This window comes from Pyrus communis, chromosome 15 (assembly GCF_041283825.1).
Source record: "Pyrus communis isolate YQ-2024b chromosome 15, ASM4128382v1, whole genome shotgun sequence".
Lineage (NCBI taxonomy): Eukaryota > Viridiplantae > Streptophyta > Magnoliopsida > Rosales > Rosaceae > Pyrus > Pyrus communis.
This window is the reverse complement of record NC_142579.1, coordinates 43,107,847-43,130,405: the sequence shown is the minus strand read 5'-3', so window position 1 is coordinate 43,130,405 and position 22,559 is coordinate 43,107,847. Positions and strand designations below refer to the sequence as shown.

Genomic DNA, 22,559 nt, shown 5'->3' with positions numbered 1-22,559 from the left:
TCTCTCTTACCCCAATCAGTGCCACAAGTGGATCGTAGAGCAGATCCAGGCCTAGCGTCAGCGTCATACTGAGGAGGTCTCCCACGAGGGACGTACTGCACTACCCCGACCCCCACTACTAGCCTTTTGATTTCTGTATTTATTTTTTATTGTTTGTTTGTTTATTTGTTTGATTGTTTGTTGACTAATACATTTTACAATTAAAATGGAGCTGTGATATCGAACTGAGATTTTTATTTCCTCACAGTTTAATGATTTTGAGGTACTCCACATGAAATTGCTTTCACACGGCTAAAGATGTAATTAGCCCTTCTCTGTAAATCATGTTTGGGTTTTTCTTGTGCGTCTTTTGCTATTCAAAGTGATTGAGGTTCACAGTTGTGTAAGGTGTGGAACTTTTGGTACCAAAGTGGCATCCACACCTTACACACTTTATACACACTCCAACTCCAAATGATTTTGCCCTCGTAGGAACACCAGTCTCCAGACTTAAAAAGGAATTATTACGATTATTATTATTAGTCCACAAAGAACAAGATTGATAGGCATTCTCATTCATATCAAGATTCCAAGATTGATAGGCATTACGGTAGGGACGAGAGCAGACACAGGTTAAATTCATCTGAAGGCTCTGAGCCTGACAGGCCCCTTAAAAGTGGCAAAAGCAGACACCGGATTCTAATTCATCTTTCGAATCTGACACAGAGAAGCAAAATAGACATAGAAAGAGCAGAGATAGGCACAAGCCCTCTTGTTGTATCTATATGGTGAAACCGAATATGAGAAGCATCATAAAAGTACAAACAGGAAACACAAGCGCTTTTGTATTTGTAGTTTTGGCTATAGGACGATGGTAGAAAGGGAGGGGAAGGGGAACGGTAGAAGTAGACACCCATGTTTGTCGTCATCTCATCTCCACCATCACCTCCAGGCTTAGAAAGTGTCCTGGTGGAAATGAGCTCTACCTAATTACGAGTCAACTGAACCAACCAATTTATCTGTCCCGTGTTCTTGGTTCTGCCTCAGCTATGATGTTGCCGAAAAACACGGTTTCTTGTAACCTTGGAACGAGTGGACATTTCATGTCGTTGAATTCATAGAAGTGGCTGTGATTCTCTTCTAAAGGATATGCATTTGGTTAATCTATAGATGTAATTTCAACTTGAGAAGGGACTAGTGTTTGTTTTTTTCCTATAACACTTGAATGTAAGCGACGGTACGCAAACATGTGTGGTTTTTTCTGAGTTCATTATAACGTATGTACACCGTTAGAATTGTCAGCCCATTATTTTAGATCATATTTTATATACTATGTAAATGTGGCGGTTGATGTTTGGTTTCCATCATTAATGACTTAAAAAGTTGATCACACTTGCATTATTGAGAAGAGAGTTTTAAAGGACAAAATAGAAATATTTCGCATTCAGACAAATTTAAGAATCAATACTCGATTTTTTTGTTCAAGAACTAAATAGTAGATCGAAATTCAGGCATTATCAACTGGATAGTGCTAAGTATTCATCTTTTGATTTTGTCCACTAAATTTAATACATGTTTTATTGTTTTAAAAATAATAGACATGCTATTCATTTTTCTTAGATTTATAAAAACAAAAAAACACAACATTTTTTAATTGGGCCGAACAAAAAATTAAGTCTGAGTAGTCATACCCACTTATTATCCTCGTCAGTCGTCAATCCCCCATTTTCTCAAAAATTACAACCTAGTAGATAGTTTGATAAAGCAGGAGCAGCAGCGGTTTAGAACTTCAGATCGATAGAGTGAGTTTGGATGGCGGGTGGTAGCGGTGCCGCTAGGGCAAGCCGGTCGCTGATGGCGGGTGGCGGTTTCTCAGAGGCGAAAGTAATAGCGGCGAAAGTGAAGACGAAAACTTCAAAGTCAGATTTGTGCAAGTTTCTCGGGATCCCAGAACGCTCTCGCTCTCCCACCGCACTCTTAATTTCCAAGTTCATTGGCCTCTACAACCACCAGGTATTCAGGTTAGGCTAGGGCTTCATTTCGATTCCCCTTTTTTTTATTTATCCTATAAAATGGAATTCTCTATCAATTTATATTTTTAGGGTTCATTTGGTTTTGGTTTTTTTCCCCTATTTATTTTTGTTTGTGCGATATTCCTTTATATATCTTGCAATCATAGCATTATCATAATACAGTTGTTTGTTTGTTTGTCTGATTTTTAAGTGTTGTTATGTCACCTGCACCACCAGTACCAGTACCACTAATGTATATGTTATATGGGTTTCTAAACCCTAGGCATCGATGATTTTCCTTTGTTTTTCATTTTCAACTTTGATAATCTCCACTTCGGTCATATGCTTCCGAATGAGTGATTGAATTTGATTTTGGATGTTGACGCTGAATGGTGCAGAGTCCCGGTATAAAGGACCGTAATTGGGAGGAGAACTTGAAGACGTTATTACATGGAAAATCGAGGGTTGGGGTCGCTGAAATCACTCGATTGCTCTCCCAAGAATTCACCTATTCTCGCATTAAAAGCACTGCCACATCCGCTGCCACCCCCACGCATCTGGCTGACCAGAAACTACAAGATTCCAATAAATCCAAGAAGACCAAAGGCAAGGCCTCCAAAAACAAGTAATAACAAGATTCTACCTTGCTTGTCTATTGCAGCGTATTCCAAGTACTTTTGATTCTTCAGGTTCTACCTCTGTTTATCGATTCCCTCCCTCCTTAAAACAGATTTGGCACATCCACTCAACTTTTTCCTTCACTTGGAATAAATGTCACTATGTTTTCTTGAGACAGAGACAATCCGTATTTAGTTTTAAGATCATGCATTTTACTTGAAGGCTCGAATTTCATGACCAATTCAACTTACATTGCATCCGTCAAAGAGTTCGTTTTTCCTTTTCTAGCCCTAATTCGTCTGAATGCAATATTATTTAAGTGAGATTCAATGATTAATTTTTCTTGATTGTGTCATGTATCTCTTGGATTAAGGTTTTAATCTTCTATTGTCTACCTTCTGTTTTATGTAAGATGTTACGACAGTTCTTTAATTCTCTTAAGATGATATTCATGTTTACCAAACGATTGAATTATTAAATTAAGATCACATGAAAATGTGGAAAAGTGAAGTATTTTTCCCCAATACAAGTACGATCCAGTTGTAGAGCTTGCTAGGCACATGCAATTGGCTAAATTGATAAAGAGGAGAGAAATCACCCTCCACCAAAATCTCCCGAAAACCTGCACGCTTGGCATGGGACAACCCCACTTGAGCGCCGCAGCTTCGGCTTCCAGTTAAAGGCCCATTCTGATTTGCAATGATAAAACGATAAAACCAGCAGATGCTGAGCAGGTGGCGGTTCCCGACAAATCAAAATGCGCAGAGGAGTGAGGAACCATGCTGCTGTCCATGAGACGGAAGGTTGCGGTTTTGACATTTTTTCATTCAAATAAAAAGTTACATTGTTTCACATTGGTTTTTTTTTTTTTTTTTTTTTTTTGAATAAACAATATTATTTACACTAAGATCATCTCTAATTGACTTGGTCAAAGGGCCATAGGCCAAAATATAGTCCGTTTTGACACGAAAAACGTATCCAACCGAAGACTAGGCCAAAGGGCTTGTGGGTCCTTGCGGGCTATAATTCATACACTAAGACCTGGTTTGGTATTGAGGTGATTCTGAAAAAAACTGGTATCAAAAAAAGCTGGGAGCTGTTTTTGTGTTTGGTAAACATTCAGCTTCAGCTTTTTTTCACAGTTTTTGGTGAAAAAAAGCCAAAAACAAGAAGCTGCAAAACCCAACTTTGAAAAATCGGCTTTTTTTCACATCTGTTTTACATAAAAGTTTACCAAACACTATAATACTGTTTTTTTTTTCCAAAAGCACTTTTACAAAAAAGTTTACCAAACACTCTGCTGCTTTATTTCACAGCCGCTTATTCTCACAGCACAGCAGAATCAGCTTTTTTTCAAAGCACAGCAATACCAAACCAGCCATAAGTCAACGGGTTGGCCAAAAGGAGGCAGCCAGCCAACTCGTTTGCATCAGTCCAAACCCAGTTGATGTTAGGTTACTATTTGGATTTTGAATTTTTTTTTTTTTAGATGAATTTTTTTTTAAATACAAATTCTAATTTTTTTTTCCTATAAATACATAAGCTATTTCTACACCATTTCTCATCTCATTTTCACCATTTCATACTATCTTACCTCATTTTATTTCAATTCTTCACCAATTTTTCACATCATTTTTATTGTATAAAGATAAAAAATCCGGAAACTTATCATTTAGCGATAAGTGGCACTCAAAATATGTCCGAAAATCTTATTTTAATATGGTAATTTAATTCAATTAACCATATTAATTCAATTAAAATAATAAATTATTGAGGGAGCTAGAAAATAGTCCCCTTCAGTTAGAGATAGGTTTTTTGTCAAACGGGCAATGTTTGGCCTATGGCCCTTTGGCCTTCTCGGTTGGAGAGGGTATAAAATATGGTATGACACTGTTAATTAAAAATTAATTTCTTGCAGAGCTATAGGGCTCAACATGGCTTTAGGTTTGTCATCTTCAATGGAGAGGGTTAAAGGCCAAAATATGGCTTGATTTGGACAAAACTCGTCTCCAGCAGAAGTCTAGGCTAAAAATTAGTGGGACCCATCCGGCCAAAATATGACCAAATGACTACCAGGCTAGCCAATCTTGGCCTGATGCCCAGTCCGTTTGCTCTTCAACCTAAGAGAGAAAGAAATGGGTCTTCTTCTCTACTACAATCCTCTGCCTCTCAACGCCGCTTCTTCCCTTCTTTTTCACCATCTCCAACTTCATCACCTTCATCTTTCTATACAACTAGTCAGGTATATCTCTCTCTCCCCCTCCCTTTCTCCCCTCCTTCCTTACCACATCAATCATAAACCCATAGTCGCCCATCCACTCTTCCTATCGTGTTCGAGCTCACAAATCTCCACCACCATCCTCCATGGCACAATTTAACTCATCTCTCTCAATTAGTTAATCAAAAGCTCAAAATGTTTTGATTGGAGATGGTGTGGGTATTGGGTAGGGGGATGATGCCGATGAGGATTTGATTGGGAAAGACCCATAACTTCATGACGACGACATTTTGAGTTAGCACCGAAAGGGGGTGGTACTTGCCACTTGGGTAAGTTATGGAAGTGAATCACTTAGGGCTGGGCACGGGTTGGGCTGGGCCCAATTTTGAAGGGACCGGACTAGACCTCGGTTCAAATGAAATGGGCCGGGTCGGGATTACACTTTCTAATATATGAACCGGATATTACCCGCCCCGGTTGAAACGAGCCGGTTCAGGTAGGGTCTATGGGTCTTTTTTTATTTTTTTTGTTTAAAAAAAAAATAATAATAAAATTTGTACATATTGCAAACTGCACATATTTGAATTTTGCACAGCTTGCAAACTGCACAGATTTGCACATATTGCAACTGCACAGAGTCATAGACTACATTTATGCAAATTTTGCACAAATTCACCATTATTCACATCTAATCTAAATACAAAGTCCAACATCCAAGTTCATAAATTAGCAATACATCCAAAATAACAATATTACATCGTCCAACATCTGAAAATCAAATCAACATACAAAATATCTGAAAGTCCAAGACATCCAAATTCCAAGAATTAAATAATCCAAAACGACATAAACATGACATCCACAATAAATTTCAAATTAACATCCAACGCCCAAGTTCCAACAATAATCCTCATTGAATCTTTAAGCAAAAATAGAATATAAACATGACATTTTTAACATCCAACATCATATTATCCTCATTGAAATTTAAAGTTTATTCATTTGAGTTTTAAATATTACCACAATTCCTTTTCTTTTATTCGTTCGAGTTGTTTGAGGAGCTTCAATTTCATGAACACTTGGTGAGATGGTTGAACTTGTAGATATAATATTTGCTCTTGTTCTTTTGTATTCTTCAACAAAGAACAAACGTTAATTGTAAAACAATTAATATAAAGTTATAAACCAAACTATAAAATTATCAATTCAATCATCAATCTATTGCAAAATTAACTCTAGTAACCTAGTTCGAAAACCCTAAAATCCCAAATTCCAATTTAAAAACCCTAAAATCCCTACACCCAAAATTCAAATTTTCAAATTAATAACAAAACCCTAATTCAAAATTACCTAAATTTTAAAGGGCTGATGGCTGGTACCAGTGTCCTCGACGAAGGTGATGGGGTTGCTATCGAAGAGGAGATAATCGACGGCAGGGGTGATGGCCTGGCCCCTAGGTTCTCTGGGATGTTGTCGAGGAGGATGATGGGTGGTGTCGTTGTGTTCGTCGAGGAGAATTGACGGTTAGTGAAAGGGAGGACGATTAGAGTCGAGGGAATTGTCGAGGAGGGACTGAGAGAGTGAGAGTGAGAGTGAGAGTCGAGATGAGAGAGAGAGATAGAGAACTTAGGGTAAAACTAAAACTAACGGTTCATGTTAGATATGATAGCTTATTCATCAATATGGTCCGTCCATTTTAATTACAAATGGGCCGGTCCAGGTACCCGGGGTTCCTATACTCCAGGAACAGGCCTAAATCGAAAATCACAAATGCCCGCCCCGTTTCTCTTTTTTAAAAGTAGGAACCGGCCCGTACGTGCCCCGAACCGCCATTACCCGTCCCGACCCGCGGTTCCTGTACCCGTTTGTCCACTCCTATAATCACTTGTTTTTATTTTTAATTAGGATTAGGATTTTTATGGATGGGCTTTTGTGAGAATGACTTGATTTCGTTGAACCCATTTGACGATGATAGCTGAATAGTTGATAAATTTACTGAGTTGGTGAATTAAGTTAGTAATGAATTTTAAAATAATAAATTACTAAAGAGTTATGTTTAGGGAATTGTTATTAGCACTCCAAAAAACTTATTATACACTCAAAACTTCCTATATTAGGAAAGAAAAAAACACTTGTGAGTTGTGAGGAGTGTAGAATGAAATTTTTGGAATGCCAATAACATTCCCTATGTTTATCCTCTTATGACATATGAATATGACCTAGCAGGGCTATAATTCTAAATTTGGCTATGTTTAGTCTCTTCGGTTGGAGATGACCTAAAGGAGAAGGGGTTAGCTTAGCCTCACAATATGCTAACAATAATGTGATTCAAATTTGTTTTTAACGAAAATCGAATCTAAAACCTTTCACTTATAAATGAAAAGAAATACCGCTAATACTAAGTGGCAAGCTGGAATTGAACCAAAGTTTAAAGATCGAATGCTATCTCCATCTTTTTTGTTTTTTTTCTTAGAGTCGAAATCGAAGCCAAACACATCCTCAAACGAATATGCTTTTCTCTTTCATATTTATTTTTGCTTTAAGAAAAATCTCAATGCTATTTATGTTTTTGTACAATATTTTATAATACTAACATAAAAAATAATATTAAATTAAAAAACGACTAAGAGTCTACGGAAAATTACGTGATGGCCTTAGCATCTGGTTTCCAACTAATGAAAGAGTTGCAACAACGAGATAATATGAACAAAAAAAAAATAATAAAAATAGCTTGAAAATTTTGAATTTTACGATACAGATGAAATAAATAGTATAAAATAAAATAGAATTAACGTTTCCTTAAAGTTTTGGAAAAAAAAGGGCAAAGGTGAAAGAGAAAAAAACCTATCCCTTCTTCTCCGTGCTCCCCTCCCTTCTTCCCTCGCATCCCACCTCTAACCTTCTCCTCCATCGGACACTAGCAAATTAGCAATAGTATAGCATCGAGGATCATCCCGAACCGCACACCTTATCTCAGCCACAACCAGCAACCAGAAACGTTTGATAATCTGCAAGCTTTCAATCTTTCAAAGCCGATTTTTCTGCTTCCGCCAGAAATTGTCCGTTGAAATTGCCCCCTTCCCTGGTCTCCTTCCGCCGGCAACATGACTATATCAGAGGATGAGGACGAGAGTTTGGCTCATTTCCTTGAATCGGAGGTGCTCTCCGAGGTTTCAGAAGACAAGGTTTGTCTTATTCTTCTGTCTTTCTTCCGATTCGGTTTGATCCATTTCTGTCTTTAAACAGTTTTATTAATATGACAAAGCTTTCATTCGTTTCAAAATTTGATCTCTGCGTGATGAGGCTTACTTTCAATTTTGCGGGAATTAGGTTTTTTTTTTTTTTTTTTTTTTTTTTTGTGAAACGGGGTAATTTGTTCTATAATCATATCACATAGTAAGTACACTGGCATGAACGAATATGTGACTGATATTGTTGTTGGGCTTTTGATTGCATGGTAGGAGGAGGAGGAGGATGATGAGGTAACAGAGGAGCCCAAAGCAAAGAAAATGCGACTAGTGGACGATACGGCTGAGAAAGACCCTCAATTTCAGAAAAGCGCATCTTCTTCCGGGTTTGTTCAGTCAAAAAGCGCCATCGGCTGCAGTAGCAATAGCGGGAACTCGCCCGTGAGGATTGAAACTGGCATTTTCAGCAAAATCCCTCCTGAACTCTTCCCTCACATCCTCAAGTTCCTCTCTTCTGAAGATCTATTTGCTTGCTCTCTCGTCTGTAGATTTCTAAGTCATGTCGCTTCCGATGAATCCTTATGGCGCCGCCTGTAAGTAACTCTTACAAGTCTTTGTATGACTAGTTGTGCAATTTTCAGTCTTTCTGACGCCAAAGCTTTTTTATTTTCCTATGTTATCTTCCCAAATCAATTAATTTACCGGAATGTAATAAATGTCTGATCTATTGGCGACACCTGTTCGCAATTTTAAGAGCTTTATGTAACTCCTATTTAACAAATTCCCTCCCTAGTATGGATTTGTTGATTCTTTAACGATGATAAATGCACTGAATTTACTTCATCCTCTTGCGAGTAATGTGTTTGTGCGGCTATGTGCAGGTACTGTATGCGATGGGGTCATTTACCCCCTAGTAGAAAGCTGCGTGAATGTCCATGGAAAAAACTTTATATTCAGGTACTTCTATCTATTTTTTATTTACTATTATTTTAGTCAGCCATAATAATTAGGTCTCAAACAAGCCATCCCTGAGTGGAACATGATACCTCCCACTTACACGTCTAGAGGAATACCACCAGACCTTAATGATAGTGGCCTTTTATTTTCTATTTTAATTTGTAGTAATTGCTGCTGCAGTCATCATGGGCATTCACAAAAAGTACTTAATTTGTAGTTTGGACTTGAAAAACTGAATTTTTCATATTGTATGCGCACATGAAACCTGAAGCTGCTTTGCAGCCGCAACCTAGATTAAGTGATATTAGCCTAAACAAATTCTTTCTCTTTCCCAGCGTGATGAGGAGGATACGGTGGAACTTGTTAGGAATTGCACACTTGAGTACAAGGAATATTTTATTCAAATGCAAGCTGCCAAAAGAAGCCAAGCACCTCTTCCTTCACAGGTAACTGGTGCTACCTTTGCCTTAACCTGTGTGGTATCGTTTTGTGTGAGATTATAATAGGAGCCTGCTCTTATGCCTTGACCTGTGTGGTGCCTTGACCGCTATGCTTCTTGAAACCTTATGCATAATTGTTTTCTCTTGTGTTAACTACAAGATCTTTCGTATTATTTTCTCAGTAGTTTTCTAGTGCTGAGTATGTCACACTCAACCTTCTATTAACCTTTACATTTAGTTGTAACATGCGGGACTCTCTCTCTCCCTCTCCCTCTACTTATATATAAATATATATATATATATATATGTATGTATATGGATGTATGTATGTACACACACATTTATACCTTCATTGGTTTAACTTTCATATTTGCTTGTGAAGGTGAATGATGACGGGATAATTCTTGACACAACAGTAGCTGATCAAGTGTCTATATGGAAAAGTAGAAGAGGCCTAACTGATAAGGCGGAAGCTGATCATGCTTGTTCAGGTGAAAAGTGCACTTACTACCAAATTGGAGATGTATTTGTCTGTGAGAACACTGGCCAGGTTCATGGTAGGTATCAATGAATTTCGTGTACTTTGTGCGTTCGTGTGTGAATTTTGTGCAGGACTTAAGTCTCATCCAATTATTTTTCATGTTTCCTTCTGCAGTATGTGATGATAATTGCAGAGAAGTTGTTATGGATCCGACCAATGAGCTTTGGGTCTGCACAATATCTGGGCACTGTTTCGATAGGCTCCTATCACCAGAAGAAACGGAGTCAGATGCTGTGAGTGAACATCACCCCTGCCTTGCAATTTGTTGTCATTATACAACAAAATGTCATCAAGTTGCCTCTCATTCTTCCCCATGAGATATCTTCTGGTTGATATAAATAGTCGAAATTTATTTGTGTCGGGCTTAATTATTGATAATTTGATATGCCCCTTGAAACTCACTTTTAGTCTCACTTTGCCACTGTATTCTGAAAATGTGCTACTTAACCCCTCAAACATCAACTAAGTGTCTCAATTCCGTTTTCTCATTTCTTGTAAAATTTTCAAATGCACTAGGTGATTTGGTTAGTTGTTAGCCTTGTAGAGAACAATTTGTTTCAGTTGGTTTGTATAGTTGCTAATGCTTGGTCATTTCCTTTAATTCAGGAGCAGCAGCAAGGAGCTGTGACAGACGAGGCAGAACCATTCATGGGATCTGGGCGCTTTGGTAATTAACTTGCCTTTTTGTTTTTGTTTTTTGTTTTGGTTTTAGAGAAGTGTAATGTTAATTATGTGCAAGCTTAATTTTCCATTTTTGATGCAGCAAGAGCTTATATGATGGGATATAATTGTGTTGATGAGAAGGAGCTAGAGGATGCTTTGAGGTTTGTCTGAACAGAATACCACAGGTCCATCTAGGTGGGAGTGAAATTCTCGGGTCAGGCACATGTCACTCATGCGGCTGGCGCACACAGAAAAAAGAGCAGGCCCCTTGCATTTGGCCCCACCCACCCCAAGACTGGAGTCACTTGGCTGAGTGGGAAGCCAGCGGCACCTCGTAATCCTTGGTGGGTTGTCTTAATTCTCTTGTATCCAAAAAAAAAAAAAAGATAAAAAAAAAGAGCTTAATTTACAATAGGTATACTGTTGTTGTATTATTATTTTATTATTATTATATACAGATAGAGATAGAGATACGGTGTGGTTGATGTTGCTGTCTATTTGGAATTGCAAGTTAAATTTGCTTTGCTTTTCTTTTATTTTGGGGTTTGATTCCATTCCGTACACACTGACATGCACCACCAGAGCAAGAATCATTAATGACAATGGGAGGGAGGGAATCTAATTCCTTTAGACTTCTGTCTTATCTGATAGGCAGATATTTCCTCTTTCCTCTTTATGCAATTATCATTTTTACTAAATCATGGGCATTGTTACTTATATATTTAAATATGAAGCAATTATCATCAAATTTTAAGCCTTAAAAATGAATGATTAATTTGGTTCTATAATGTACTAGACATTTCCTTGTCGGCAATTCCAGATCCATGAAAATAGTCAAGAGTTTTTCGAGTTCACCCTTCTCAATCCAGACGCCATCTACTTTACATGGTAGTCAGCCGTCCATGTTTAGTTCCCAATTAATCCCCAACTTGTAAGAAAAAATAGATAAAATCAACTAGATTGAATTGTCACAAGCAAATCAGTCATTGGATTCAATCATGTCGATTTTTTTTTTTTTAAATGCAATCCAAGTTACCCAAATTATGCAAAGATGATCGAAATTGAATTAAATCTGTTTGTATAAAGGATTGAATTTGTTGAGCACTCGATTGAAATGTACTTCATTTTCATATGTCGAATTTCAAACTTATACCAAACCACTGTACTAGTTGGTAAATTGTTGTAATAACATGTTTATCATCCTGCAAGGGTTTTGTTTTAAAAAATAAAAATAAATTTGCTAATAAAAAAAAAAACATATATGAAACGTCTATATCCATATAATAATCACCAACCTTTCACTTTTAGGTTTTTTTTTTTCACTAAGTATTATTTAATTTCAATTTATTCTCTGTAACTCAAAATTTGTCATTTTACTTCTTAAAACTCAAAATTCGTTTCACTTGTTACGTGAGCATAATGAAAATATACAATTAAATTTATTGAATAGTGACATAATCTTATCAGATGTTGGGTCTCACATATGTTTGAGGAAGTAATTTATAAGATCATCTTCAATAGAGATGGTTACAGTGCTATAGGCCGAAATCTAGCCCGAAATGCTCCAAAACCCAACTCTAATGGAGGGCTGGGCCGAAAAAAAGGGAACCCACTAGGCCAAGTTTCAGCCCTTAACCATAGCACTGGCCATTCTTAGCCCGCCAGATATCCTGTTTGAGGGGCTCTTTTTTAATTTTTTTGTAGGCCGAAATTTAAAACTTCTAATTTTTTTTTTTCCCTATAATTAACTATTTCCACATCATTTCTCAAATCTTTTTTTTTTTTGCTAGGCTCAGATCCTTTTCATAAACACCACTCTCTTACCTCTTCCAATAATCTAAATTTAAATTTTTCGATATTTTTTCAAATAGCCACATCTTCAACCAAATGATAAGAAATTCAAAGGCTTATTCATTTTTAGACAAATGACATTCAAAATATGTCCGAAAGTTTTATTTTAATATAGTATTTATAAATTAACCAATAATACGGTAACGCGCAGCTTCTGCCCAGACAACCCCGTCAGTCTCTTTCGGTTTTTGAAAACCCTAACATTTATCACAGAGAGGACAAAGAGACAGCTCTCCTCTCCCCTGGGACGCCACACGCCACACCACCTCCCCGCCCCTCCCTATACTTAGCAGTCAGTCTGCCTTCCGCCGTCATCTGCTTCGTTTTCTTCGTAAGTATTAAGTGTATTTTCTTCCTGTATATCTGGGTGCCGGATAACATAGATTAAGCGAGAATTGTTTGATTATTATTTGAAAATCAGTAAGCATATTATTTTTCTCTGACTGTTAGTACTAATTGCAATCTGACAAAGTAATTAGCTGGTGTGTTGGGCGATTTGGATACAGTTTTAGCTAATGACTCTTCTCTTGAAGCTTTTTAATGAAATCGACCAAGTCCTCCGCCTACATCAAATGTTTACAGATATATATTTCAATTTCATACCCAAGTACTTGCCTTTCAAATCTCTTTCTTCTGTAAATATTTTTTTTTATGCAATCCAATCCAGCCTTCGTTTGATCATGCGCACAGCATGTTTTACCAAATATAGACAAAGAAGGTGGCCATATGTCTCTAACCTCTCTCTCTCTCTCTCTCTCTTTCTCTCTCTCTCTCTCTTTCTCTCTCTCTCTCTCTCTCTCTGTGTTTGTGTGTGGCATAATATGCTTTTGTTGATTTATTGTGGATAGAATAAGATTAGGAGAGGAGATGGCAGACCGGTTGACCCGTATTGCAATCGTGAGCTCCGACAGATGCAAGCCAAAGAAGTGCCGCCAGGAATGCAAGAAGAGCTGTCCTGTTGTCAAGACTGGTATATTATAGTATCCCTTCTTAATTTTAATATTTTCGTTATTTCTATTAATAAGGGAAATGGCATATCAGGATTGATCGAATCACTCAAGATAATGGTTTCTTTTGTTTTCACAAAACGTGCAAATATTTTCTTGTTTCTTGAATTATGAGCTTGTTATATGTTTCGTGAGGGTATTGTTATGCACAATTCTTGATTACTTAGATTCAGTAGCTGAATGTTTAGCACGTGAACTGTTATTTCTTATGAAACTTATTGTTTGTGTTCAATTATTTGATTATTAAAAGGAAATTAAGGAAATGGATTGCCTCTTGCAAGTAGATTTACCCATAAACTTTACCAAGCTCTAATTACATGGTATATAAAAGCAAGGAAAGATTCTACTAATGGCTGCTAAAAATAAAGGCATGAGCTCCCGTATATAGTGTGGAGGCTCCAAATAATTATTTAATATTTCAGTATTGGCAGAATTCCTGTAATGCATTAGGCTAGGTTTACTTCTCTGTACAAAGCTGATTTTCTTGCCTTGAACTCGATTTTTTTAATATACTGTTGGCTACAAATATACACCGCCTTCACCTAACTAATCAATCTACAGGTAAACTATGTATTGAGGTTACCCCTGCAGCCAAGATTGCTTTTATCTCGGAAGAATTGTGCATTGGGTGTGGTATCTGCGTTAAGGTCTGTAAACATTGTGGTTACTGTTCTTTTTTTGTTCCCTGCATTAGTTGGTTCGAAAGACATTCTTTGGACTCCGTTCCATCTCATGATGCAGAAATGCCCATTTGAAGCAATTCAAATCATCAACTTACCGAAGGATTTAGACAAAGATACGACCCATCGTTATGGTCCTAACACTTTCAAACTACACAGGTTAGCTCCTTGCCACGTTATTGGGAAGTGATCATTGATCATGCTAGCATTTATGTGGCTAACAGAAATTCAAAATTTCAGGTTACCAGTCCCAAGGCCAGGTCAAGTTCTAGGTTTGGTTGGAACTAATGGCATTGGGAAGTCGACTGCCCTCAAAGTTTTGGCTGGAAAGTTGAAACCAAATTTAGGCCGTTTCAAGGTAATACTCCTTACAAAATTCCCTTTTTCTGATCGGTATAAAATATTATTCAAACTCTTTTTGCTGTATTCTTTGATTAACTTATCTTCAAGTTTTTTTGGTTTTTCAGAATCCTCCAGATTGGCAGGAAATATTGACCTACTTCCGGGGATCTGAGCTGCAGAATTATTTTACCCGTATTCTGGAAGATAATTTGAAGGTACCTTTTATGCTCATAACCTTTATAAGTGACCTAAGAGTGTTTAGTCTAATGGTCAGGCCCTTGGTTTGCTACCAAGAGGTCTGGGGTTCGACACCTCTCAAAGTACCCACCTAGCAATTGCTAGAGTTTCTTGCTTCCCAAATGTTGTGGGGTCAGGCAGGGGGCCTAGTGATTAGTCGGGTCAAAGATCCGGAGACACTAGTTTCAAAAAAAAAAAAAAAAAAAAAAAAAAACCTTTATAAGTGTATTTCCAAGGTTTTTTTTTTATTTTTTAGTTAGGTTAGTTTTCGGACCTAGTGCTTGTTATCCAAGTTTTGTTTTATGTAATAAATTTTTTGCTTCGTGCTGATTGCATAATTGTAATTTGCTTTTCATTAACAGGCCATTATAAAGCCCCAGTATGTTGATCACATTCCAAAAGCAGTTCAAGGAAATGTTGGGGAGGTGCTCAACCAGAAAGATGAGAGGGATATGAAGGAAGAACTGTGTGCTGACCTTGAGCTGAACCAGGTTATAGAACGTAGTGTAGGGGATTTATCAGGTGGGGAGCTTCAAAGATTTGCCATTGCTGTCGTCGCCATACAGAATGCAGAGATATATATGTTTGACGAACCTTCAAGTTATCTTGATGTGAAACAGAGGCTTAAAGCTGCCCAAGTTATCCGATCTTTACTTAGGCCTAATAGGTCTTTTTTTCGTATATTTCTCCTCTCAAATTTTCATTGCATGTATTTGTTGGATTCTTTTTCTTGATTGTCTTCTTTCATGTTTAGCTGATGAGTATATTCCCTTGTGTTTTCAGCTATGTAATTGTTGTGGAGCATGATCTTAGTGTCTTGGATTACTTGTCAGACTTCATTTGCTGTTTATATGGGAAACCAGGTGCATATGGAGTTGTGACTCTTCCATTCTCAGTTAGAGAAGGAATCAACATCTTCTTGGCCGGATTTGTTCCTACGGAAAATCTTAGGTTCCGAGATGAATCTCTGACATTTAAGGCAAGATTATAAATTTTGTCCATGAATAGGTCTTCTGACTTATCAGTACTTTTTGATTTACTTTGTTGCCTGTATTAGGTTGCTGAGACACCACAGGAAAGTGCTGAGGAAATTGAGACATATGCACGATATAGATACCCATCAATGAGTAAAACTCAGGGAAATTTCAGGCTTCGTGTGGTTGAGGGTGAATTTACGGATTCTCAAATTATTGTGATGCTGGGTGAGAACGGAACGGGGAAGACTACATTTATTCGTATGCTGGTATTTTTAGTTTCTTTTTCCATTTTCTTTTTCTTCATTAACAATAGCTTTTCTGTTTCAGATGTTGAGTTAACATATATTCATCTGATTTTCAGGCGGGTCTATTGAAACCTGATATTGTAGAAAATTCAGATGTGGAGATACCTGAATTCAATGTTTCTTACAAGCCCCAGAAAATCAGTCCAAAGTTTCAATCCACTGTCAGACACTTGTTACATTCAAAAATTCGTGATTCATATACTCATCCACAATTTATGTCGGATGTGATGAAGCCTCTTCTAATTGAACAATTAATGGATCAAGAAGTCGTGAATCTCTCTGGCGGAGAGTTGCAGAGGGTTGCATTATGCCTATGCCTCGGGAAGGTAAATTTATTTATTACTTTGTGTAGGACACTTTGAATCTCGGGATGAATTCATTTGAACACTTCGTTGTAGTCTTTCTATTTGGCTGCTTCTGAGTGGGTGGAAGTTGGAAATGGATCCAAGGTCTTGCTTTTTGAAACACAGACAATCCCACCCGCTCCTTGGTCATATTGCGGATGCATGGTTACAAGACCTGCTGTCATCAGTCAGGTTCCATGCCTTTGTGGAAGCTTGCTTGCAAAGATCTGGCATTCCCGAGGGGGGAGGGTGTGGGGTGTGGTTGGGGGAAGACACTATATTGTGATCCCTAGGAGTTATAAGTTTTTCTTGTGAGATAGGAAACATGCTAGGTGTGAATCCAAATAATTGAGGAATAAGAATGTGTCAGTTCTCAGTATGCAATTCATATATCTACCAATATGTAAAGTTGGTTTCTCGTGGCAATCTTGCTGTGCTCTGCCTGTAAAGTAAACAATGTAAATATAGTGATTAGATTCACTTTTGTGTTTTTTTTTTATTGTTTGATTCTGGTAAGGTTCTGCCTTACAGCTGCGTTGTTCTAACTAGTTGAAGTGCATGCGGATCAGTTTTGATGAATACATTCTAATGTCCGCTTCTATTTACTCAATGCAGCCAGCAGATATTTATCTGATAGATGAACCAAGTGCATATCTTGATTCTGAGCAGCGTATTGTTGCTTCTAAAGTCATAAAGAGGTTCATCCTTCATGCTAAGAAAACTGCTTTCGTGGTTGAACATGATTTTATTATGGCTACCTACTTGGCGGATAGAGTTATAGTCTATGAGGGGAAGCCGTCAATTGATTGTACTGCAAATTGTCCCCAGTCATTGTTGACTGGGATGAATCTATTCTTATCGGTAAATGTTGCAATTAATCTCATTGGAATTGCTTTCGCTCTCTCTCCCTCGCTGTGCACAAGTAACTTCCATTTATTTTGTTTGTTTGTTTGTTTGTTTAAATCATGCAGCATCTTGATATCACATTTAGACGTGATCCGACTAACTATCGCCCAAGAATCAACAAATTGGAGTCAACGAAGGATAGGGAACAAAAAGCTGCTGGGTCCTACTATTACCTGGATGATTGATAAAGTCTTGATGGTATGTTTCATTCTTATTCCGTTTATTTCGTGTTTTTGTTGTCATTTTGATATTACAAGTTGGTCCAATTACAGTTTTGGCCAAATTTGGAGGGCGTTAATATGACCTTAATAATGGAATCACAGCTGAAGTCATGACATTCTGACAAATGATCGGAGGTCCTTTGTTTACCAGAGAGAATGTGTTTTCCAGGCCCTCCCATGTTGTTAGCTACTTGAGTAAATCATGCCCTTGCCCTATAGATAGTGTCCTTGCACTTATGCAGTTTTGGTAAATTAGTCTCTCATTGGGCGAGGCAATCTAGATGTACAATTAATGGTCTCTCATAGTATCAGCGATTGCAGTTAACTCTATGTTTGAGGAAACGATGTTTAACTGTTGTGCTTTCTGGGTTTATGTAACGGTGATTTCATCTCTCATGGTAAATTTTGTTTTTTACATTACAAATTTGTTCTGTAGATGCCTGGGCTTATTCTTGTAAAAGTGTGGAAAGGTTTTAATGCTCAGGGAAAAGAATTCTAATGGGCGTTTGATATGCTGACGACAGAATTCTACGGTTCTTTGTTTAGTGTGGACTGTTGAAAAAACTGACGCTGTCACAAACTCAACCAATTATTTACCAAATGATTCTTTGTTTACCGCACTTTTAGCTTGGGGTGTAAGGGAATGGAAAGGCGAAATGAAGCTGGAGTGGTAGTTGAGTCTTCTTTGTAATCGAATGGAATGGAACAGTCTCTAACTAAAGGAGATAGCCAGTAAGCCAAAAATATGGGAAAGGAAAAAGCAAGTGATTGAAATTTGGACGAGAACCTATCATATTGAGAGGTTCTTGCGTGAGTCTCGGGTGTGGTGTGAGAGTGGGGAGGGACACAAATGAGACCGGGTGATGCGTGTGGGCCGGACAAGCTAACTGGTCCGGGTTTCGTATGTTAATATTTTTCTAGGTTAAATTATACTAAGACCCTTTCAAGTTTGTGTTTTCACAAAAACTCTGCACCTCTGAAACATTATTCTAACACCTCTTGAGGATTAATTCACTTTCACATAACTCTTCCTTCCATAACTAAGGGTAATACTAGAGAGAGATAGATGGCCATGGGTGGTTTTGTGAGGCAAAGATGGTTTAAGGTCTAGGATTTTGGCGTAGAGCGAGGGAGGGGTTTGGTTAGGGATTGGTCTTGAGCGAGAGTAGATCTTGAGCAGGAGTTCCTTCGTCAGACCGCTCTCGATTGTTATAAGTCAAAATAGGGTAAAAGGAAGTAATTGAAAGTTGTATATTGAGTCGTAGCATTTTTGTGGACGTTGTTATACATCCACATGTGATTTCATTCACCCTAGAAGGATAGAATCAAATCAAATCAAATAAAAGCAACAAAATTGAGAAAATATTAATGTTATTCTACACAGATTAATTATTACTTGTTCAAGGAATTTGTTCACTCTTGCTTATGAGTTGCAGAAGTGCATTTGCCTTCCTTTGAGCTCTGTTGGTTCCACTCCTTGTGATCTCTACCAAATGCTCATACACTCCAAACTGCAGTGCGGCAAGTAAGAAAGAGGAATTGCTTGACCCCAACTCGAGAAGAACTGACGTTGCACATTCCTTGTTCTTTGGTGTTCCTTCCCGGATAAATTCCACCAGAGTTTCAATGAATGAGAGCTGTCCAATCTCTTGTCGTCCATCTGGATGTGATGCAAGAAGTAAGAAGATGGAGAGCGCTTCATCGACCATGCCCAAGTTTCTGTCCTTCAGTAGCTGGAGCAGTGGCGGTACAATGCCAGCACTAATGGCCCTCCCCTTGTTTGCTTGGTTCAGAGATAAGTTAAACAGTGCCGTGGCAGCGTCTTTTCTACCTCTAATCGTCCCGTCCTGCAACAAGTCTACTAATGGCGGAATGCCATTTGATTCCCCCACAATTACTTTGTTCTCATCGATCATCGACAAGCTAAATAAAGCTGCTGCAGAGTTCTCTCTAGCTTCTGTGCTTCCATTCTGCAAAACTTCTATAATAGCTGGAATGGCTTCTTCTCTGGTTATCAATTTCTTGTTTGTTTCATCAATCGATAAGTTCAAAAGAGCCGTTACTGCATGCTGTTGAACTTTAGAATCTGGGTAGGAAAGAAGTTGCACCAGTGGCGGGATTCCTCCACTTTTGGCAACCAAAATTCTGTTCTCTGGGTTCTCTTTAGAGATCAAACGAATCTTCATGACTGCATTCCTTTGCACTTCTAAGTGACTTGAGAAGAGCTGGTCAACCAATGATGAGATCTCCTCTTTGTGTTCGGTGGAGGAGCTTTCCTGGCCCGTGGAAGTTTCTTTTTTCAGGAGCTGGAATTTGTTCTTCTCACACCACTGCATGATTAGATTTTTTAGAGCATAATTTGGTGCAAGTGACAAGTGAGCCAGAGTCTGCCTGGTCTTGGGACATGTCCTATGATTGGTGTCGAGCCACTTTTGTATGCTTTCTCTGTTATACGTCTTTAATGAAATAACCAAACCCGGGGAAAACAATAAAGATGAATCAGTTCCCGTTCTGTTAATATAACAATTGTAAACGTAAACTGAGCCCAAGTTTACTTTTACTCTACAAGATTTATGCTCCGATACACACGACATGAGTAGAAGGAAGAAAAATATATACTAGGGAAACCTAGCCGGTGCATGTTTCGTGTAAGCGACTCACCTGTCCACTTGCAACAATAACAGGATCCGTCATTATTTCTAGCGTGATTGGACAGAGGAACTCATGAGGGATCATCAAAGACGAGCACTTCTCGAGCATTTTAGGCATGACAGGGTTGTCAAGGACATTGGTCGCTTCTATTCCTGCGATTTGTCTGAATTTGTTAAGAAGATCAATGATTTGCTGCATGGTCTCTGCACCTGGCCCTCCTCTCTCTTTATCCTTAACCAGATTCCTCACAGCTATTGTCTCTATCTTAAGGTCCTCGGATTTTTGCAGGTCTAGCTTTTGGGCGAGCCTCTCTATAATGGCACTATCAGCATTTCTATCTTCTTTTTTGGACAAAACCACCATAATATCCATTGCGAGCTCTATGTCCTGTGTATCTGTTCGCTTCCTCGCTCGTCTAAGTTGCATGATCATCAGTTCAACCTGAAACAAAGCAAAAAAAAGTTACTTATATCAGAAACAAAACTAGACTGGATTGGATTGCTAATTAATTCGTCTAAGAAATTACCAATCTCCTAATTAACGCCACCACCCACCCCGGAACAATCAGGAACAAGTTTTTGATACACAAACTTATATCAAACGTGTGCAGCAAAGCGAGATTGATAAAAGATCTCTGTGTGAAAAAAAATGAAATAACACATGGGAAGCATTAGCTTGAAAACGGAAAAAAGGGACATATATGTATATACCTGTTCCTCAACTTCATCTGATAGGCAAAGTTCATCAGGCAAACCTTCTAAAGCCTGACCGAGTCTTTCATGAACCGCATGAAATCTAACCATGATTGCCTCGCTTTCAAGTGCCTAAATTACCGCAACAACAAATAAATTAATAATTCACGGTTCTGAATTTGAACATCTATTAATTTTGAAAGGGAAAAAGCCTAACCAGATAAATTTTGCTCCCCTCATTACAAGTTTTCAACAATTTCTTTGCCATGAGAAGCACCTTCTTCAAATTTGCCAACCAAGCAGCACCCCTCTCCGGAATTGGCCCATCGAGCTCCCGAGTCTCTTGAAAAAGCGGCAGCAAGAGCTTCATACGCCGCACCAGGTTGTAGCATTCTTTCCTCTGCGTTCTTCGGTAATCTCCGAATTGAGCAACATATTCAATCACACCTTCCGCAGTTTCATCTCTGATCTCTCCTCCTCCTCCTCCGCCGCCTCCGCCACCTCCACCTTCACCTTCGTCTCTGATCTCTCCATCGATCACCATGGGCCTCCACCTTTATACATATATGTACACTAGATGAACCAAAAAACAAAAGCCTAGTTTCTTAGAGTAATTCTGACTTCAAATCACGAGTAAGCGAACTAGCAATAGCATTGCCCTCGGGTTCATGAATGCATAATTCGCCGCTGGAATCCGGGTTGAAGATAACGAAACCCTAACCTTAATGTCCATGGATTCCATTTGCAGGTGCTCTGTGTGTTCGTTCTTGGTGCCTGTCAGAAGCTTTTCGCGAGCTTTTCGGATCCGTAGCCTTTTAAATTGGAAAATACATAAAGTCTAAAATAGAATGCTATTTGAAAGTCGGTTAGTTTCTAACCAACCTACTTTTGGGCTTCCCTTTGCGGTAAATTGCCAATTGCCACGATCCGCTAGTATTACTATGACTGCTCACATAGCATTAGCATTAGTATTACCCTCTCTCTCTCTCTCTCTCTCTCTCTCTCCCTAACACAGACATAAGTTATAATTAGGAAACAAAAAATGTTACTTTTATCACCACAACCTCTTTAATAGAGATGAGATCTATTTATGTTGGTGGACTCTACTTCTATTAGAAAAGTAGTATAAGTGTGGTATGAAAAATGTGATAAGTATAACATTACTCTTAAGACCATCTTCAATTCTTGGAATAAAACTTAAAATATAAGCTTTAATCGCCCCTCTCCCAAAACCATCTCCAACCATTAGGCTCAAAAAAACCTTAGGGAAAAATAGTTTAATTCATATCTTACAACATAGTTTAATTCATCTATAGTGATTCATATCATGTCTACTTTGTCAGTTTTACAGAATGTCACTTGCGTGACTAGAATAAAAGAATGGGGAAGTGACTTGTGGTTTCGGACTTCTGAAAACAAAAGAAGAGAGTTTAAAAACGAATTATAGAGACACTGATACATATCACGTGCATATTATGTGCAGGGTTGGGGTTCTAGTGGAAGAAGCCATACACAAGAATTTTATTAGTGTCAAGTTTAGTGGACGTGGAAGCAGACTGTTTTAGACTATATGGTTACTTCCACTAATTTTTTTACATTATGTGTTGGCTTTTCCTCAATTTCTGTAAACTTCTTCGTCGAAATTTAATTTATTTCATGTATATCCATTATCCATATGTGTATTAGTTTAACTGTTGAAATATAAATGGCAAGGGAGGAAAAGGCCATA

At 38.1% G+C, this 22,559-nt stretch overlaps 4 protein-coding genes across 7 annotated transcripts; 3 read left to right on the top strand and 1 right to left on the bottom strand.

Moving 5' to 3' along the window:
• The first annotated feature begins 1,692 nt into the window (after positions 1-1,692).
• Positions 1,693-3,041, top strand: LOC137712182 (uncharacterized). The gene is made up of 2 exons (XM_088685144.1): positions 1,693-1,992; positions 2,390-3,041. The coding sequence occupies exons 1-2, from the start codon at positions 1,792-1,794 to the stop codon at positions 2,618-2,620; spliced, it is 432 nt and encodes a 143-aa protein (XP_088541270.1). The 5' UTR covers positions 1,693-1,791; the 3' UTR covers positions 2,621-3,041.
• A 4,579-nt stretch (positions 3,042-7,620) lies between these two features.
• On the top strand, positions 7,621-11,152 carry LOC137741045 (F-box family protein). The gene is made up of 8 exons (XM_068480855.2): positions 7,621-8,012; positions 8,289-8,608; positions 8,897-8,972; positions 9,308-9,418; positions 9,795-9,969; positions 10,068-10,186; positions 10,560-10,620; positions 10,717-11,152. Exons 1-8 carry the CDS (start codon positions 7,932-7,934, stop codon positions 10,785-10,787), a joined length of 1,014 nt encoding a protein of 337 aa, XP_068336956.2. The 5' UTR covers positions 7,621-7,931; the 3' UTR covers positions 10,788-11,152.
• Positions 11,153-12,604: 1,452 nt separating this feature from the next.
• On the top strand, positions 12,605-19,067 carry LOC137740683 (ABC transporter E family member 2). 3 transcript variants are annotated; one of them, XM_068480516.2, is made up of 13 exons: positions 12,605-12,798; positions 13,316-13,437; positions 14,036-14,121; positions 14,216-14,313; positions 14,395-14,512; positions 14,622-14,711; positions 15,096-15,400; positions 15,517-15,712; positions 15,791-15,976; positions 16,072-16,341; positions 16,975-17,220; positions 17,331-17,463; positions 17,538-17,882. In XM_068480516.2, the coding sequence occupies exons 2-12, from the start codon at positions 13,335-13,337 to the stop codon at positions 17,448-17,450; spliced, it is 1,818 nt and encodes a 605-aa protein (XP_068336617.1). In that variant the 5' UTR covers positions 12,605-12,798; positions 13,316-13,334; the 3' UTR covers positions 17,451-17,463; positions 17,538-17,882. The 3 variants fall into 3 exon arrangements, with proteins under 3 accessions (XP_068336617.1, XP_068336627.1, XP_068336632.1); XM_068480526.2 differs by having other exon boundaries at positions 12,610-12,798; positions 17,589-17,882; XM_068480531.2 differs by lacking the exon at positions 17,538-17,882 and adding an exon at positions 19,004-19,067 and having other exon boundaries at positions 12,613-12,798.
• Positions 18,714-21,687, bottom strand: LOC137740677 (U-box domain-containing protein 15). 2 transcript variants are annotated; one of them, XM_088685272.1, is made up of 5 exons: positions 21,552-21,659; positions 21,048-21,403; positions 20,849-20,962; positions 20,148-20,579; positions 18,714-19,942 (listed from the first exon to the last, which is right to left on the bottom strand). In XM_088685272.1, the coding sequence occupies exons 2-5, from the start codon at positions 21,372-21,374 to the stop codon at positions 18,887-18,889; spliced, it is 1,929 nt and encodes a 642-aa protein (XP_088541398.1). In that variant the 5' UTR covers positions 21,375-21,403; positions 21,552-21,659; the 3' UTR covers positions 18,714-18,886. The 2 variants fall into 2 exon arrangements, with proteins under 2 accessions (XP_088541398.1, XP_068336612.2); XM_068480511.2 differs by having other exon boundaries at positions 21,048-21,687.
• Positions 21,688-22,559: the final 872 nt, after the last annotated feature.

Excerpts from the sequence above, each read along its gene's own strand:
- LOC137740677 (XM_068480511.2), bottom strand. The coding sequence starts at position 21,374 with ATGGTGATCGATGGAGAGATCAGAGACGAAGGTGAAGGTGGAGGTGGC. Across the intron at positions 20,580-20,848 it reads CAGATGAAGTTGAGGAACAG|GTTGAACTGATGATCATGCA; the intron begins GTATATACATAT and ends GCTTTGTTTCAG. Across the intron at positions 19,943-20,147 it reads TTATTGTTGCAAGTGGACAG|ACGTATAACAGAGAAAGCAT; the intron begins GTGAGTCGCTTA and ends ATTTCATTAAAG.
- LOC137741045 (XM_068480855.2), top strand. The coding sequence starts at position 7,932 with ATGACTATATCAGAGGATGAGGACGAGAGTTTGGCTCATTTCCTTGAA. Across the intron at positions 8,013-8,288 it reads CCGAGGTTTCAGAAGACAAG|GAGGAGGAGGAGGATGATGA; the intron begins GTTTGTCTTATT and ends ATTGCATGGTAG. Across the intron at positions 10,187-10,559 it reads AAGAAACGGAGTCAGATGCT|GAGCAGCAGCAAGGAGCTGT; the intron begins GTGAGTGAACAT and ends CCTTTAATTCAG.
- LOC137740683 (XM_068480531.2), top strand. The coding sequence starts at position 13,335 with ATGGCAGACCGGTTGACCCGTATTGCAATCGTGAGCTCCGACAGATGC. Across the intron at positions 14,314-14,394 it reads AACACTTTCAAACTACACAG|GTTACCAGTCCCAAGGCCAG; the intron begins GTTAGCTCCTTG and ends TCAAAATTTCAG. Across the intron at positions 17,221-17,330 it reads GGATGAATCTATTCTTATCG|CATCTTGATATCACATTTAG; the intron begins GTAAATGTTGCA and ends TAAATCATGCAG.
- LOC137712182 (XM_088685144.1), top strand. The coding sequence starts at position 1,792 with ATGGCGGGTGGTAGCGGTGCCGCTAGGGCAAGCCGGTCGCTGATGGCG. Across the intron at positions 1,993-2,389 it reads TTGGCCTCTACAACCACCAG|AGTCCCGGTATAAAGGACCG; the intron begins GTATTCAGGTTA and ends TGAATGGTGCAG.